At 29.7% G+C, this 14185-nt stretch overlaps 2 protein-coding genes across 5 annotated transcripts in view; one reads left to right on the forward strand and one right to left on the reverse strand.

Annotated features, from left to right (window-relative positions):
* Window positions 1-1969, forward strand: part of LOC148304189 (NPC intracellular cholesterol transporter 1-like) — a 34116-nt gene extending 32147 nt beyond the window's left edge. For all 3 annotated transcript variants that reach the window (XM_088268744.1, XM_088268742.1, XM_088268745.1), the window contains one exon: window positions 1409-1969. In XM_088268744.1, the coding sequence (XP_088124870.1) occupies window positions 1409-1414 (6 nt within the window). In that variant the 3' untranslated portion in view covers window positions 1415-1969. The remainder of the gene's footprint in view (window positions 1-1408) is intronic.
* Window positions 1970-5936: 3967 nt separating this feature from the next.
* LOC148304190 (sarcoplasmic calcium-binding protein 1-like) lies at window positions 5937-13499 on the reverse strand. Of its 2 annotated transcripts, none has more exons than XM_088268623.1 (4): window positions 13282-13499; window positions 8078-8244; window positions 6994-7227; window positions 5937-6290 (listed from the first exon to the last, which is right to left on the reverse strand). In XM_088268623.1, exons 1-4 carry the CDS (start codon window positions 13331-13333, stop codon window positions 6159-6161), a joined length of 585 nt encoding a protein of 194 aa, XP_088124749.1. In that variant the 5' UTR covers window positions 13334-13499; the 3' UTR covers window positions 5937-6158. The 2 variants fall into 2 exon arrangements, with proteins under 2 accessions (XP_088124749.1, XP_088124750.1); XM_088268624.1 differs by lacking the exon at window positions 13282-13499 and adding an exon at window positions 8320-8640.
* Window positions 13500-14185: the final 686 nt, after the last annotated feature.

Genomic DNA, 14185 nt, shown 5'->3' on the forward strand with positions numbered 1-14185 from the left:
ATTTATTATCATTTTTCACATATCTTTTAACTTATTGACTGGCATAATATTTCCTACGCCTTTTTGGCTTCCATCCTACATACAGTAAATTTATGCAGCATGCTTGGTGTTCATTTTTTTGTATTTCGTTTTGGTTGGCCTGATTTAAATTGGTTATATTTTTGTAAAAATATTATTTTTGATAATAAAACTACTGCTGAAGAAGTGTTAATATTACTTAATTATAATTTTTAGTAATGTTACTTCATGCACGATCTAGACTTTCATTTGTTCTTGAGTGCTCCCAAAATAAGTATCCTATATCTTTACAAATATATATATATATATATATATATATATATATATATATATATATATATATATATATATATATATATATATATATATATATATATATATATATATAAATATATTGCTTCAAATATACGCCTCATAGGATTTTTCAAAGGGCTCGGGAGTAAACAATGGTAATGAATAAAAATAAAAAATTGAGTTTTTGCATGTTAATAATGATATGGCCTCTAGTACATGTATGTGTTATAAGAAAATCTGTGTATACTCAATTGATCATTATTTACAAAAATACATTATTTTTTAAATGTTTAAAAATTTCAATTTTTGTGCATTCCATGTCCTCTCCATTATTTATTGCAAAGTCCCTTATTTTATTATGTTTTTTTTATGGTATAAAAAAGTTTATTGTAGAATCAAAGGTTGTCATTTTTTTATTTTATTTTTTAAAATCTAAAATGGTAAAACCAAAATTTATTTGCGCGTTTACCTAACTTACCTTTATATTTGTCTCACTGTTTTTCTACACTGTATGCTTATAGTTTGTATGACTGCGCTCATAAAATTAAAGTTTAAAATGAAATAGTCAAATGTTGATCACATGACTGTAGAAACAAGCTCTATGCGTGTTGAGTAAAAAGCGGTGAAACAGATTTTGGCAAAAGTACAAATAATGTTTTAAATATTAAAATCAAAAGTTGTATATTTTATTTTTAAAAACAAAAAAATTAAATTAGTGTCGATTGTTTTGCCTTGTTAGGGCATTATCAAACTGACAGGGACAGTTGTGTTACAATGCTCTATCAAGGCGAAAAAAATCACTATTTTTTCTTATTATTTTAAAAATAAAGTGTTCAAATGACCCTAACAATCAGTGTTTGATTTAAAATTTACATTATGGAGTTCTAGAAATTAAATGCCAAATCAATAAATAAACTTTGACTCTCCTAAACATGTAATTTCAATGTCTATAACACTTGAAAATAAATTGAAATAATTTTTAGCTTTCATTACTCGGGGACAAAATGATTTTGTTAACCATGTTATATTATATATCGGCGCAAAATCAGCGCTTTTCCGCAATTAGGCTGTGTTGACTTGGAGATTTTTCTCGCAGGCATAACCCGAAGTAGAGTCCAGTTGTGTGGAATGGAGTCCTCGAGAGACACTGCGAGCCTGTTGGCCCCTGGTCGGTCGCACATCTCCTACAGCAGTATAAACCAACACCCGCCACAACTGGATGAAGATATCATCGTTTGCTCCTAGATAGTATTTTCTAAAACGTGAGAGATTGTTTAGTGAATTTTATATTGAAAACTTTTTTATGAATCATCCTAGATTCTTAAGGTTATGTGTAATGTTTGTAATGTAATTGCACCGATAAAAAGTTTTGTATGCGTAAGTACGGTCCCCAGTTGAAAATGTAAATTCAATATTGCATTTATTTTGTTTCATTTGAGATATTGAGTCGTCCCGACAAAGAATTGTGAAAATCAATTTGACATAAATAACTTTGAAACTTTGTAAGAGCCAAAAATAATTACACAGGAAACAATCGAGCGCTTTTATTCATTATTTGAAATTATCAACTTGCTTTCACAATACAGACAATAATAAGACTAGATATTATTTTCTTTATAAAATGTAGCTGTTTATTCACAACATAACATTACAAAAACATTACTCTTGTCCAATAAAATAAGTTTTTATTTTATTTTTATTTATCTGATTTTCTAACAGGAACAGGTTGTAAAATCATCTTTCTTAATACTGTAAGAAGTAGGGATATAAACTGGGTTACTTCTTTTTATTACTACCCTGTAAACTAATTTGTTAAAATGTGTAACAGATCAAAACTATATCTCAAAAATAAGTTTTTTGACACTGGCTATTAAAACTCCTTGGACCTTGGTACAGGTACAGTACAGATTGCATTTCAAAACTGTAAACTTATGTAATAAGTAAAATAATGTATTTTATTGTGTTTATTTATGAGAAGTTAACATATTTTGGCTGAAAATTAAAGCTTATTAATATTTGTATTTATTCAGTATTGTAAATACCTTGTGATCAATCGGAACAAGACTTGATAAAATATTCTTAATGTGTATTAAATATATAAATTTTATGTGAATACATATGTATATAATATCCCTTTATGATTTGGTTGTTAAATAAGTATAGTATATGTAAAAAAAAAAGAATGAATTACAATATTATAACTAATATTTCAATAACGTCGACACTAAGTAATATTTAAAAATGTCAACACGTTTATTGAAAAATATCTCACTCCTGTAAGATTTCACTGAACCAGAGATCCTATTGGTGCTGAATTCTATCATCCTTAATCATGTCATTGACTTTTTTATGCTATTAATTTTTTCAAAATATATATTAAAAATACTCAATATGGTCAATTCAAATATGATTATGATCCTTCTAATAAACTTTTGATGAAAGTCATACCAGAAAAATTTGACTTTTGAGTTTTGTGAATACTGTTTCTCAGGTCTATTTTTATAACCATAAAAATACTTTGGTTGTTGGAAACCATGCGGCGTTTAATGTTTTATGACATTTATGATTTATGCATGTGTTTATTACTAGCAATTTATATTTAAAAATATTCACAAACCTATATTTTAATTGATAATACTTGGAGCTTATATTAAATTGGTGTATTTGGGTGGTTTATAATATGTTTGGGAAATGAGACAGAAAGAGTGATTTACCTTTCTTTTTTCAGTTTTTCTCTATTCAATTTCATGTACAAGCAGAAAAAATATATTATTATGTTCAGTTGTTTGGATGTAATCACTGAAACAAGTAACCAAGTGCGCAGTTTTAGAGTTTTGTAGTTATAAACATACTAATTTAGAGTTTCTTCGGTAATTCCATTTTTCATGAAACAAAGAAAAAGTATCAAAAGTCTTTACTTGAAATGTCAGCTGTTTAAGATAATCATACTTGTTCTTGAAAAACAACGGTGTTCGGGTAGGACCTATTAGGCAGTCAGCGGCCAGCAAAGTAATGAAATATCATAACATAAAGGAAAATGGACAGTTAAAACTAAAAGAAGTTGTGAAAATGTTCGAAATATCTGAAACAATGGCCCATAAGATGGGTTTTTGATAAAACGAGATAAAAATTGACAATTCTTTATTAACAAGACAGTTGACTCCGGAAATCATGTTGTGTCAAAGAAATTGTGCAGCCCATATTTGGCATCCAGTTATTGCTCAAGTTTAGATTTTTTTCACTCGATTTTTCACCACAGACTGATCATATTTCCTTCATATGATTGTCGATGTAATGGATCGCCCTAAATGTCCCAAAAAATCTAAAAATATATCTCGGAAGACACCCAGTGGAAAATTACCATTTTTCAGACAGAGATTTTTTTTACAGATTAAAATGTAACAAATATGAACATACATAGATGTTTTCTGTCTCTCTCGACAATATGATATTTAATTTTAAGTTATACATAATTTTAGTACCACAAGGCCCTGAAGAAAGTCCCTGTAAGGATAGTGGCTACAGTAGAAGGTAATATTACATGGTGTGGGCTTTAAATATGTATTGATGTTCTTTATGATTATATTAAAATGTCAAAATAAAAACGAATGATTTAGCTCTTTTTTGTCTTATTCTGCATATTTTGAAAACCACCCATTTTTGTATAGTATTTTAATAAATATATGTAATGTTTATTGTATGTAATATATATTATCTCTGCTATTATTTTGTACAAATCAGATTTTTTTATTGTAAAAATTTAATATTTACTATAATAATTGTAGATTTCAATTATTGTTTTTGGCCTGGTGATTTGAGCTAGCATTTTGTTCTCTTAATATCCCAGGGTGAGGTCTTTATACAATCCGTAATTAAATATTTTAGTAATGTCAAGATCATAGTTGTATAAATATGACAAATGATTGCTCTATAAAACTTTTTATTCAATAATTTACTTTTATTTCTACATGATTTTTTATGCTTTGGAATCTCCTATCAAAATTAATTTAAACTATTTTCAGATTTTAAATTATATCTTATTCATGGTACATGTTGTATGTATTAAGAGATATGTAAGAAGTGTTACTTCATAAACATATTTTTTTAATGACTTTTTTTATTCATTCTTGTCCAGTAACAAAACCTTAAAATTCTATAAACTAATGCGCTTTGTGCGTATAAAAAATACCCTTCATAATTCTGCTCTCATTGAAACATTTTACATGGTTATTTATTATATATTATTTCTAGACTATGTTTTTTCAAGTATTGAGCTTAATAAATAAAAATGTAGTTTTAATTATAATTATAGTGACACTTATATCTTTGTTACTATTGTTATTAAGGAATTTCACCCAGAGACAGTTTTATTTGGTTTGACAACACTGATTCTTCATTGTATTTAAGCATTTTCACATATCTTTATTTATTTATTTATAAGAGAAATATTGGTGTTTTTTTTGTTTTATTATTTACAAAAATACTTTGATTTCATACTATTTTTGTGAGCCTAAGCTGCTCATTATTAAAAATATGTATCAAATTGTGGTAGAGTGGGTTCGAACCCAGAAACTCTGACTCGAGAATCCGCGACACTCACCACGGGACCACAACCCGACACGTATATTTTCAAAAATCATAATTAAATACATATAAAGTTAAACCCCTTTTTTTATTCTATTGTATATGAAATTAATAACACGGCAGTTAGTCAGTAGAGTGGCAATGTGAGAAACAGATTTTTTACAGATTTATAGAAAAAAAAGTATAAAAAATAAATAACAAATTTTTTGTCATCCGTATCTGAAGAGGCGCAATAGTATTTTGATAATGATCTAAAGCTTTAAAAAAAATCATTATTATGGAGAAATAGGTAGTTTTTCTATCAAGTTTAACCTCAAAGAGATATAATATATAGTTCTTTGAGTGTGTCTATTAATATACTTTTTTTTCTTACTCAAGGACAAAAAAGTATTATGTTTAAATATTTTAACGGAGGGAGCAGCATTCTTTATGTTATACAATATTGTTTTATTTGTCTGATAGTTAAATATACATTTGATTATTTATGCTTTCTTGATTTAATTTAGTTTTATGAAGACTGGGTACAGTGGAGTGTTTTTATTCATTTTCTTATTTAGTTTGGTGATTAGTTCATGTTGTCACTTTAAATGTATTTAGTTTTACCAATGCAAAATTAATTTTAAACTAGCATTGTGTGTTTAATAGTTTCATTCATAGTTTTGTAACATTTTCAAATGCATTTTATTTTGATGTGAATAAAAGTATCAATAAATGGTTTATTGTTTTTTTTTAATAATATAACCTTAATAATTTAATGCATCCAGGCCAACAACAAAAAAACAGCATACTAGAACAAACGACATTTCAAGTGCAGGACTATTGTAAGGAACTCTCCGAGATAGTGTTTAATTTGGGATTTATAACTTCAGTTCAGGACATCTGGTCATTTTCCCTAATGGCAATTTCTGTATGTAAGTCACACAAAAAATGGGTTTCCATATGAATGCCTCTATAAAAAATCCATGTTGGTTCAAACTTACTTGTCAGCCTGCCCCCTAACAGGCGCTAGTCGTGTACAGAAGGATAATAAGAAAGCATCATAACAATCATATATTTATTTATGTTTAATCATTTCACAAAGAACCAGCTGTTGAAAACTCTCCATGTTTGTATCTGGTTGATTTCAGTATAAGTCTCAGCAACAAAATAATTTGTTAAATAGTTCACCTAAATGGAGGCTCCAACAAATCGAGAAGAGCTTAGACAAAGGGATAGTATAATTTATTTGGTTTTTATCATAAATGGAAACTTAAGGAAAAGACCTAATAATCTGCGACTTCAATGGGCCCAAATAAGTATTTGGCGGGATTTTCATCTCTTTGGTCTCCTAAAAATTGAGCAAATAGTTCTTGGTATCTATCTAATGTCAAGCCTCCCCTTTTTTTATCACCATCCTGAAAAAATAATTCTTCATATAAAAAAATGTTGAAAAAATATGTATTTTATATATTGTAATTAATTTTTAGGATATCATCCCAATGTATGTCAATACTGTAAATAGCCTTGCAGTGGCTGTTTTAATTACAATTTAATTGTTTTTTCATTAACCTGATAAAAAAATAATTTAAACATACATTTTAGTTTGCCAATAAGTATAAAGAGTGACATATTACAGCAGTTGTGCATATAAATATAAATGGGTACCGTAGAATAGGGCTACTTGAACTTTGATGTGTTACTTAAGCCCAGTACAAAAAAAAATATTTAGATTGTGCTATCGATCAATAAGTGTCACCTCTCAGGGAAACAATGAATCATGTCGATACGTTAATTATTGTAGACCAAATACAGATATAATTGTTTTTTGTACTGGGCTCAAGAAACGCATCAAAGTTCAAGTAGCCCCGCCCCGTTGTACGGTATCTTTGGCTATCATTAAGAAATTAATTTTAATGCCTCATACAAGTCATTCAAAATAATGTTTTGCATAGCTAATTTTAAAAAAGCGGAGATTAATAATAATGTAATGACATATTTATTTAACATCTCACATGGAAGAAATTTTCTCTTTACTCCAGGCAAGAACTATTCCAAATCATTATTATTCTTATTGATTTTAATTTTTTATTTTTTTTTTCAATTGAAAAGAATACTCACATTTAATAAATTATAATATGCATCATTGATGACGCTGATGTCATCTACAGGCATTCTTTGAACGCAATCGTATCTAAATTCTTCAATGTCTAGAACACCATCTTGGTTTAGATCAATTAATCGAAAATTAGATTCAATAAATGCCCTCAGTGCTTGAGGAAAGTCTTCGTACTTCTTCCCCACACAACAATTTTGAACAGCTATTTTGAACTCTTCTACGGTAATTTTTCCATCCTAGAAATGAAATACAAAATAACATACAAGACAAAAGAGAGTAATAAAATTGTGGAAATATTACATGTATTAATCTTTCAATTTTATTGTAATATGTGTAAGTGGGTTGCTAACAGCCTGAACATGTCACCATAATGGACAATGGTATCTCAATGACTTCGATCATATCCTTATATTCAGACGAAATATAGTTAATTAGTTTTTCAAGCGAATTGTGTACAGTATATAAAATGGAAAGTAAAATTTAGAAATCATGAATGTTTCTGAAAATAATATAACTGTGAAGTGTAATTAGGAAAGAATTCTATAAAAATTTTACTTCGGTTAACTTAGTTGAGGACCCAAAACATCACCCATTCATCAAAATGTTCCAATGGGGTTTTTAAAAAAGATGGCAACCCTACCTGTAAACATGCAATGTTTTATTTATTTTATTTATGAGTCCGCCTCCGTAGTGTAATAGTCAGCACGCTCGCCTACTGTACTGGAGGTCCCGGGTTCGATTCCCAGAGGGAGGGTCAAATAAATTACCCTTGACTGGTACCTGAAGTGGAGGGCTTATCATTTATCCTTCGTGTGTTAACAATCAAGATAACACTTCGTTCATACGATGCAGTGCCCCAATGGAGTGCGAATAAGGGTTCGATGATTGATATTTATAACATTTATTTACAAATAAAAATATACATATATTACTTTGATATGTATATTTTTTACATTTGTGTCGATCAACTCCATTGCGACAACGAATTTGGCGCAAGTTGTGACAGAACGGAGAACCTCCAATCATCAGACCACTAGTTTTATTGATTGACCAACATTTTGTACTCGTACCATGACCGGAACTGACCTTGTCAAAGTCAGCCATTTCCGCAATCTCCTCCCAGAGACTGAGCATGATGTGCTGGTAGCGCGCTAGGCGCGTCGTGCCGCAGTCCCCGCGCCCCTCCAGCACGCACGTCCGCACGGCCAGGCACTCGAAGTCATGGGCGTCCAGGTATCCATTGTTGTCGATATCTGAATATTTCTCAACATATTATTATGTATCTCGCAACTTTCTATAAGCATTCTGCTCGATTTCGGTAAACCCACCCAAAAACATATAGCGATTTTGTGTAGCATTTCAACTTTAAGACCAGGGCTTTTTTTCCATGTAAGGGCGCTTGTGCGATACATGGAATTTTACTGTCCGGCAGTCCGGTTAGCGTGATAAAACGGATGATTGGCTTGTGCTTTTGGCCGTCTTTCTTCGGATCGGTGCGTGATCACGATGCGAGTAAATTCGATCACGCTAATCTGTCGTAGTGACTTTTATTTTTAAAAAAAAACCGGACTGCCGAACGGTAAAATTGCGCTCCGGTGGAACGGCGTCCAGCACTTTTTTTCACTGATATTTTTATTTGTTAAATTTTCAAAATCAATTTGACGAAACAATGTTTGTGCTTACGTAATTACAATCTATATTTATATATATTTTTTATATAAAGCCTTGTAAAAGACATACTACATTTTTAATGTTTTGAAATTTGTTTACATATGGTAAAAATTCGTTAATTAAATAAAACTATTGTATTCAACATTTTGAATGTGTCGAAATACTTTTTATTATTATTGTAGTTATTTTTTAAATAAAAAAAAATTAAGATGACATTTGATGAAATTCGTATTTTGCTACAATTTGGAATACTGGTCCCTCCAATCAAAACATTCAATAATTCAAAAAAATATTTCGACTTATTTCGTTTTTCCGAAAAGCCCGCCAATGTACTTATTTATTTTCTGTACATGAAGTTTAAATAAAAATAGATAAATAAATAAAATAAATAATAGTTTTTTAGAATATATTATGCAAAGAAAAGTTTTTTTTTAACTTTACACTTCAATAACTCTTCTTTTCAAAACCATTTAATTATTTCGAAGAAAAACTCACTTTTTCACTGTAAATTCATTTCTATACGAATTCTCAGTTAGTATATTTTTATGATTCAAAAGCTAAATAAATATTCATACCTTGGGCTTGGTAGAAAAGAGAACCCAAACCATTATTTACTATTTTAATTTTAGTTATCATTATCTTGAGGATTATAACTTCTGGAAAACAGTGTTGCTCAATAGTGATTTTCAATGCACAAGATATCAACTCAGTAAAAGCAAGATACACATTTTACTTAATTTTATTTTTTGATTATTTTGTTTATATTTACTACCTCTCGTGCAAAATTATAAATACACATGTAGAATATACATAAAGGTACATTTTTAGTTTATTACACATTCGTAATGTACCTACTTAAGTATCTGTATGTATTTTTATCCATATAATCCATCATAATTGAAGGGAGTTTTTTTTTAATTTTCAATATCACAATAATTCATTCTGTAAAGTATCCACGCCTACGCTGTCGCTGCAAGAATGACAGTGAAATATTTTTCATGAGCTACATGCTCATTTCAATTGATTACTAAAAATATCTAATCTTTGATAAAAAAAACTTTTCTTCTTTGAGTGTTAAATAGTATAATATAATATAATAATAAATAATATATTATAACACACAGGCGCGCGCGCACACACCATTGGGATCTGGGATGATTGAGATGAGAAATGAGAAGAAATTCTTCTAATGACCGATTATAAAAGTGCGGGACAAAAACTCCTGCGAAATCATGCCGTTTTCGAGGAAAAATATAATGCGAATAGCTGTTATTATTTTTATTGTTTATTCCCTTCCATTCACAAATTATAAATGGAAAGGAATCAACGTGTTCTATCCTTAAAATTCATTACTTTTGGAAATGTGATTTTCTCTAACTATACTGATGATGCCTGATATTGTTTAAATCGTTTTCTAAATAAATTATTTTCGTTTTTAACTTAAATTTAAAATTTCCAATAAAGAATAACCAGCAGTCTTGCGGAACTTCTTATACAGAGCCTTGTCTGTAGGTATGAAAGAAATAATAGCAACGGAACGTATTTATGTAATCTACATTAATCTCAGCAACATTCTCTAATACAATTTAAAATAACGATAGTATCCCATTATACACTTTCAAAAACAAGAAAATCATTTTTCTTATCTAATTTATATCTTTGTTTTCTTGTACAGCTTTCAATCCACTCATTAAAAAATCTAATACAATACAAGACAAGCAGATTAATTTAAAAACGAGCTACACCCTCAAATATATTTATAATACGAGTGACTGTTTTTCGTTGGCACTGACAAGAAATTGAAAAAGCGAAATTTCGTTTCGATTACATTAGATTTTTTAAATACATTTACCATTACAATTGTTAGAAAAAAAAACTATTTTTCTATCTCCATATCTTCAGGTCTTGTAAAATGTTAACAGACATTGTTAAATACATAGTAAAAAATCTCATATTTTATCTTGTTAATTGGTGAAATTCAAATTTAAAAAAAAGGTGAATTGAAACTAAATCCCGCCAAAAATGGGTTTGATAACCTTTATTTTCAATTCTCGCAATTTCTTTGTCACGACTTTTTCCAATATTATTTTTTATATTGTATCTATCTTAATAACAAGATGATAGATTAAGTTACTAATGAATAAACTGACATAATAACATAAACTGACCCAATAGAAAGGTGAAGATTATTTAGTTTAGACTGTGAATCTCTTCAATCTAAGGGTATAAAAATATGCTACCTCTAGTTTAATATGAACTGGTGTTTAAAATTAAAACCAATATACAGACAACATATGTACGTAATGTGTGCAAGGTGAGACAGTAAATAAATATTTGTATTATAATAATAAAATGCATTTTAATGTGATATTACTACGATTCGACACAAGACACTTTGAATGATACCTACCTCTTTTATAATACCTCTTTTCATCCGTTTAGCATATTATCAGGGCTTTTTTTCGTTTCGGCGGAACGGCGTTCCGGCACCCTTTTTCACGAATATATTTTATCTTAATTTTCAAAATCAATTAGACAAAACAATGTTTGCGCTTACATAATTACTATCTACATTTATATTATTTGTGAAAATGATAAAATATGGCATTGAAATGAATATTTGAATATATTTTTTTAGTAAAAGCTCAACATGAAGTTAGTTCCAGGACCTTTTTTGATTAAAAAAACCCTGCGTATTATAATAAATAAACAATAAGATAGGTACCTAACAACATATCAACCATCCGTAATAAATTTCCATTAACACAATAGGTACATGGTACATGCAATTCATTTTCAAAATAATATTATTAGAAAATACATACACTACTGGCGGGACTTGGCCGTTAACCTTTGTTCGGTGTCATGCGATGATGCTACACAGACGCATTGAGTCACAACTCAAACTTCCTTGCTGTCCTCCCACATCTCATACATACATACAAATGCCATACCCACGTTAAATTTATTTTCGTGGAAAGTCGTCCGAATTTAAAATAAATATATATTTTTTGAAACAAAAATGATAATTTTAGAATATTGATTTTGTTTCTATTTCTATTAAATCTAAAATCTTTTCACAATCGATATAGTTATATATAGTTATATAAAATTTATTTTTATAACCGTTGCTGGGTTATAAAATATTTTTTATATTATAAGATGTTTTCATAAGTTTAACGAAAAAAAAATGAAAATGATTTACGAAAAAATAGTAAAAAAAAATTGGTTCGAATATTTTTTATTCCGTAGTTACGTGTAATTTTGCTTTTCCTTATGTTACACGATGTCATACCACAGGCATATTCAATGCAATGCGTTGTTTAAAACGCACACATAGGTCGGCTGTCCAAATTTAAAACACAGTAAGGGACATTTTTTTGTAGTAAGTTTATTTTTGCATTTTTGGACTAAGTAGAGTCTACTTAGTCCATAAATGCAAAAAAAAACTACTACAAAAAAATGTCCCTTACTGTGTTTTAAATTTGGAGAGCCGAGGTGCCTGAGTCATAGAAAATAAAATTTAGGTAATCAGTCTATTTATCGTTAATATAATAAATTATATAAATAAATTATTTTGATTTAGAGAGGGTTAAACATAAATCCACGACAGGATTAAACGTACGATCGCCATCATTAGATGTTTGTCAAAAGGATATACCCAATAAGAAATTTACATATTCAATTTACATTGTATCCCTGATATTTAACTTTTCCTTTGGTTTTGGGAATTAGGGTTTTGGTTTTGAATCTATTTTTGTTCCTTATAATAAAATATCATTTACAAGTGGAAAATGGGTTTAAGATAAGCGTTCCACAAATATTTACTGCGAGTAAATATTTGTTTTTCGTCCGCCCACTTGGTGTAATGGTTAGCGTGTTTAGCTACCGTGTTGGAGGTCCCGGGTTCGATTCCCAGGAGGGTGAAAATTAATATTAGTGATTTTACACTCGAATATTTATTTAATATTACCCTGGACTAGTCCCTGAAGCGCAGGAGTGAAAAATTTGCCTTCATGTAAGTAACGATCAAGATAACACTGCGTCAATACGATACAGTGTCCTATACACCATTGGGTATATTTGATGTTGTACTTTATATTTCAATCAAAGCTATAAATTTTTTATCATTGCAATATAATTATTTTAACTTGTTTTCCAGTTACATATGTTATTTCTTACAATATTCTGTAATATTAAATAATTTATGACAAGTTAATTACTGGAAACTTTAAAGCACATTCACTGGAATTAGTCAATGCGCGGAAAGAGCTAAGAATGTATTATTTTATTAAAAATGTGCCCCTGGTTTGTTCAAATATAATTATATTCTCATTTATTATTTTGTGAAATTAATCCATTAACAAGATTAAATTAATGAATTTCACCGAATGAAAGTCATTAATTATTTCTGAAATTCAATTAGTTTTATTTTTTGTTTAAGTTTTATTTCTTGCGTCTTTCACGAAATCAATAGATTTTTTTAAACAATAATATTCACGTGAAACATTATTCCTTTGCTAAGGATTGTAACTAGAAAACTGAACCAGTTCTTCGATAAACACTGATGGACAACACACCGAACACATGCAGTGATAGTAATTCGAGTTATTCCATACCGTAAAGAAATCTGACAACAAATGCCACACGGTTGCCCCAGCTATAAGCCATTTCCCGCCTTCGATTGACCAAAACACCAGTTGTTTAGCTGTGGTCCGCCGCAGTGTATTGTCTGCTGTAATCGGTGATCGGGTCGCGATTAAGTCACACTCCTGAAATAAAGCAGATGGACCACACTGACCCGGTTCGAAGCTCTCTGGGACACTGTTCCAAATGCTCGCCGATATATCTCTTTGTCTACTGATCGTGGGATAATTTAAGAATAATACGCAAACGTTTCTAGATGCCAATATCGCAATCGGAACAGCTTTATTCTTGCATTCCTTACGTACATTGAATCTTCCTGTTACATTTAAATAGATTTTATCGAGCGAATGTCAATAATGTTCGGTCAAGGTCGCGGTTGGCAATAAAATTAACATTCTACAAAATTCGATCATACTTTATTATTCTTCTCCCAGTCGTGACCCTTGTCGAAGCAATGACTCTTCTCCAGTTATCCCTTGACTTCGCTGCACGTAGCGCTTTAATCACCGAGGTGCTGCTGCTGCCTTAACTTAATCTTTAGGTAGATATTGCAATATACCTACCTAATTCCTGTTCATATGGCATATGCATGTCTTAGACCCTTTATTAGGGAATATTTTGGAATACCTTCAGATAACAATACATTTAATACTCGAGGAAGCCAGGTTCGGCGCTAGCATTTTTAGGAATCGCATAGCGAGATTTTAGAGCGCTCCCTTTTTGATAAAAATTACTGAAATGATTTCTTAACCAAGTTTTAAAAATAAATATGTCTTTGAAAATCCAAAAGTCTAATTGGCCTGCCACTTTGGAATAAATTAAGCCAAAAAATACTAAATGGATTTTTACTAACTTGATGTAAAAGTAAAACTTTTT

Source organism: Brachycentrus maculatus, unplaced genomic scaffold (genome assembly GCF_059751285.1).
Source record: "Brachycentrus maculatus isolate JH-2025_06_01 unplaced genomic scaffold, ASM5975128v1 h1tg000326l, whole genome shotgun sequence".
Taxonomy (NCBI): domain Eukaryota; kingdom Metazoa; phylum Arthropoda; class Insecta; order Trichoptera; family Brachycentridae; genus Brachycentrus; species Brachycentrus maculatus.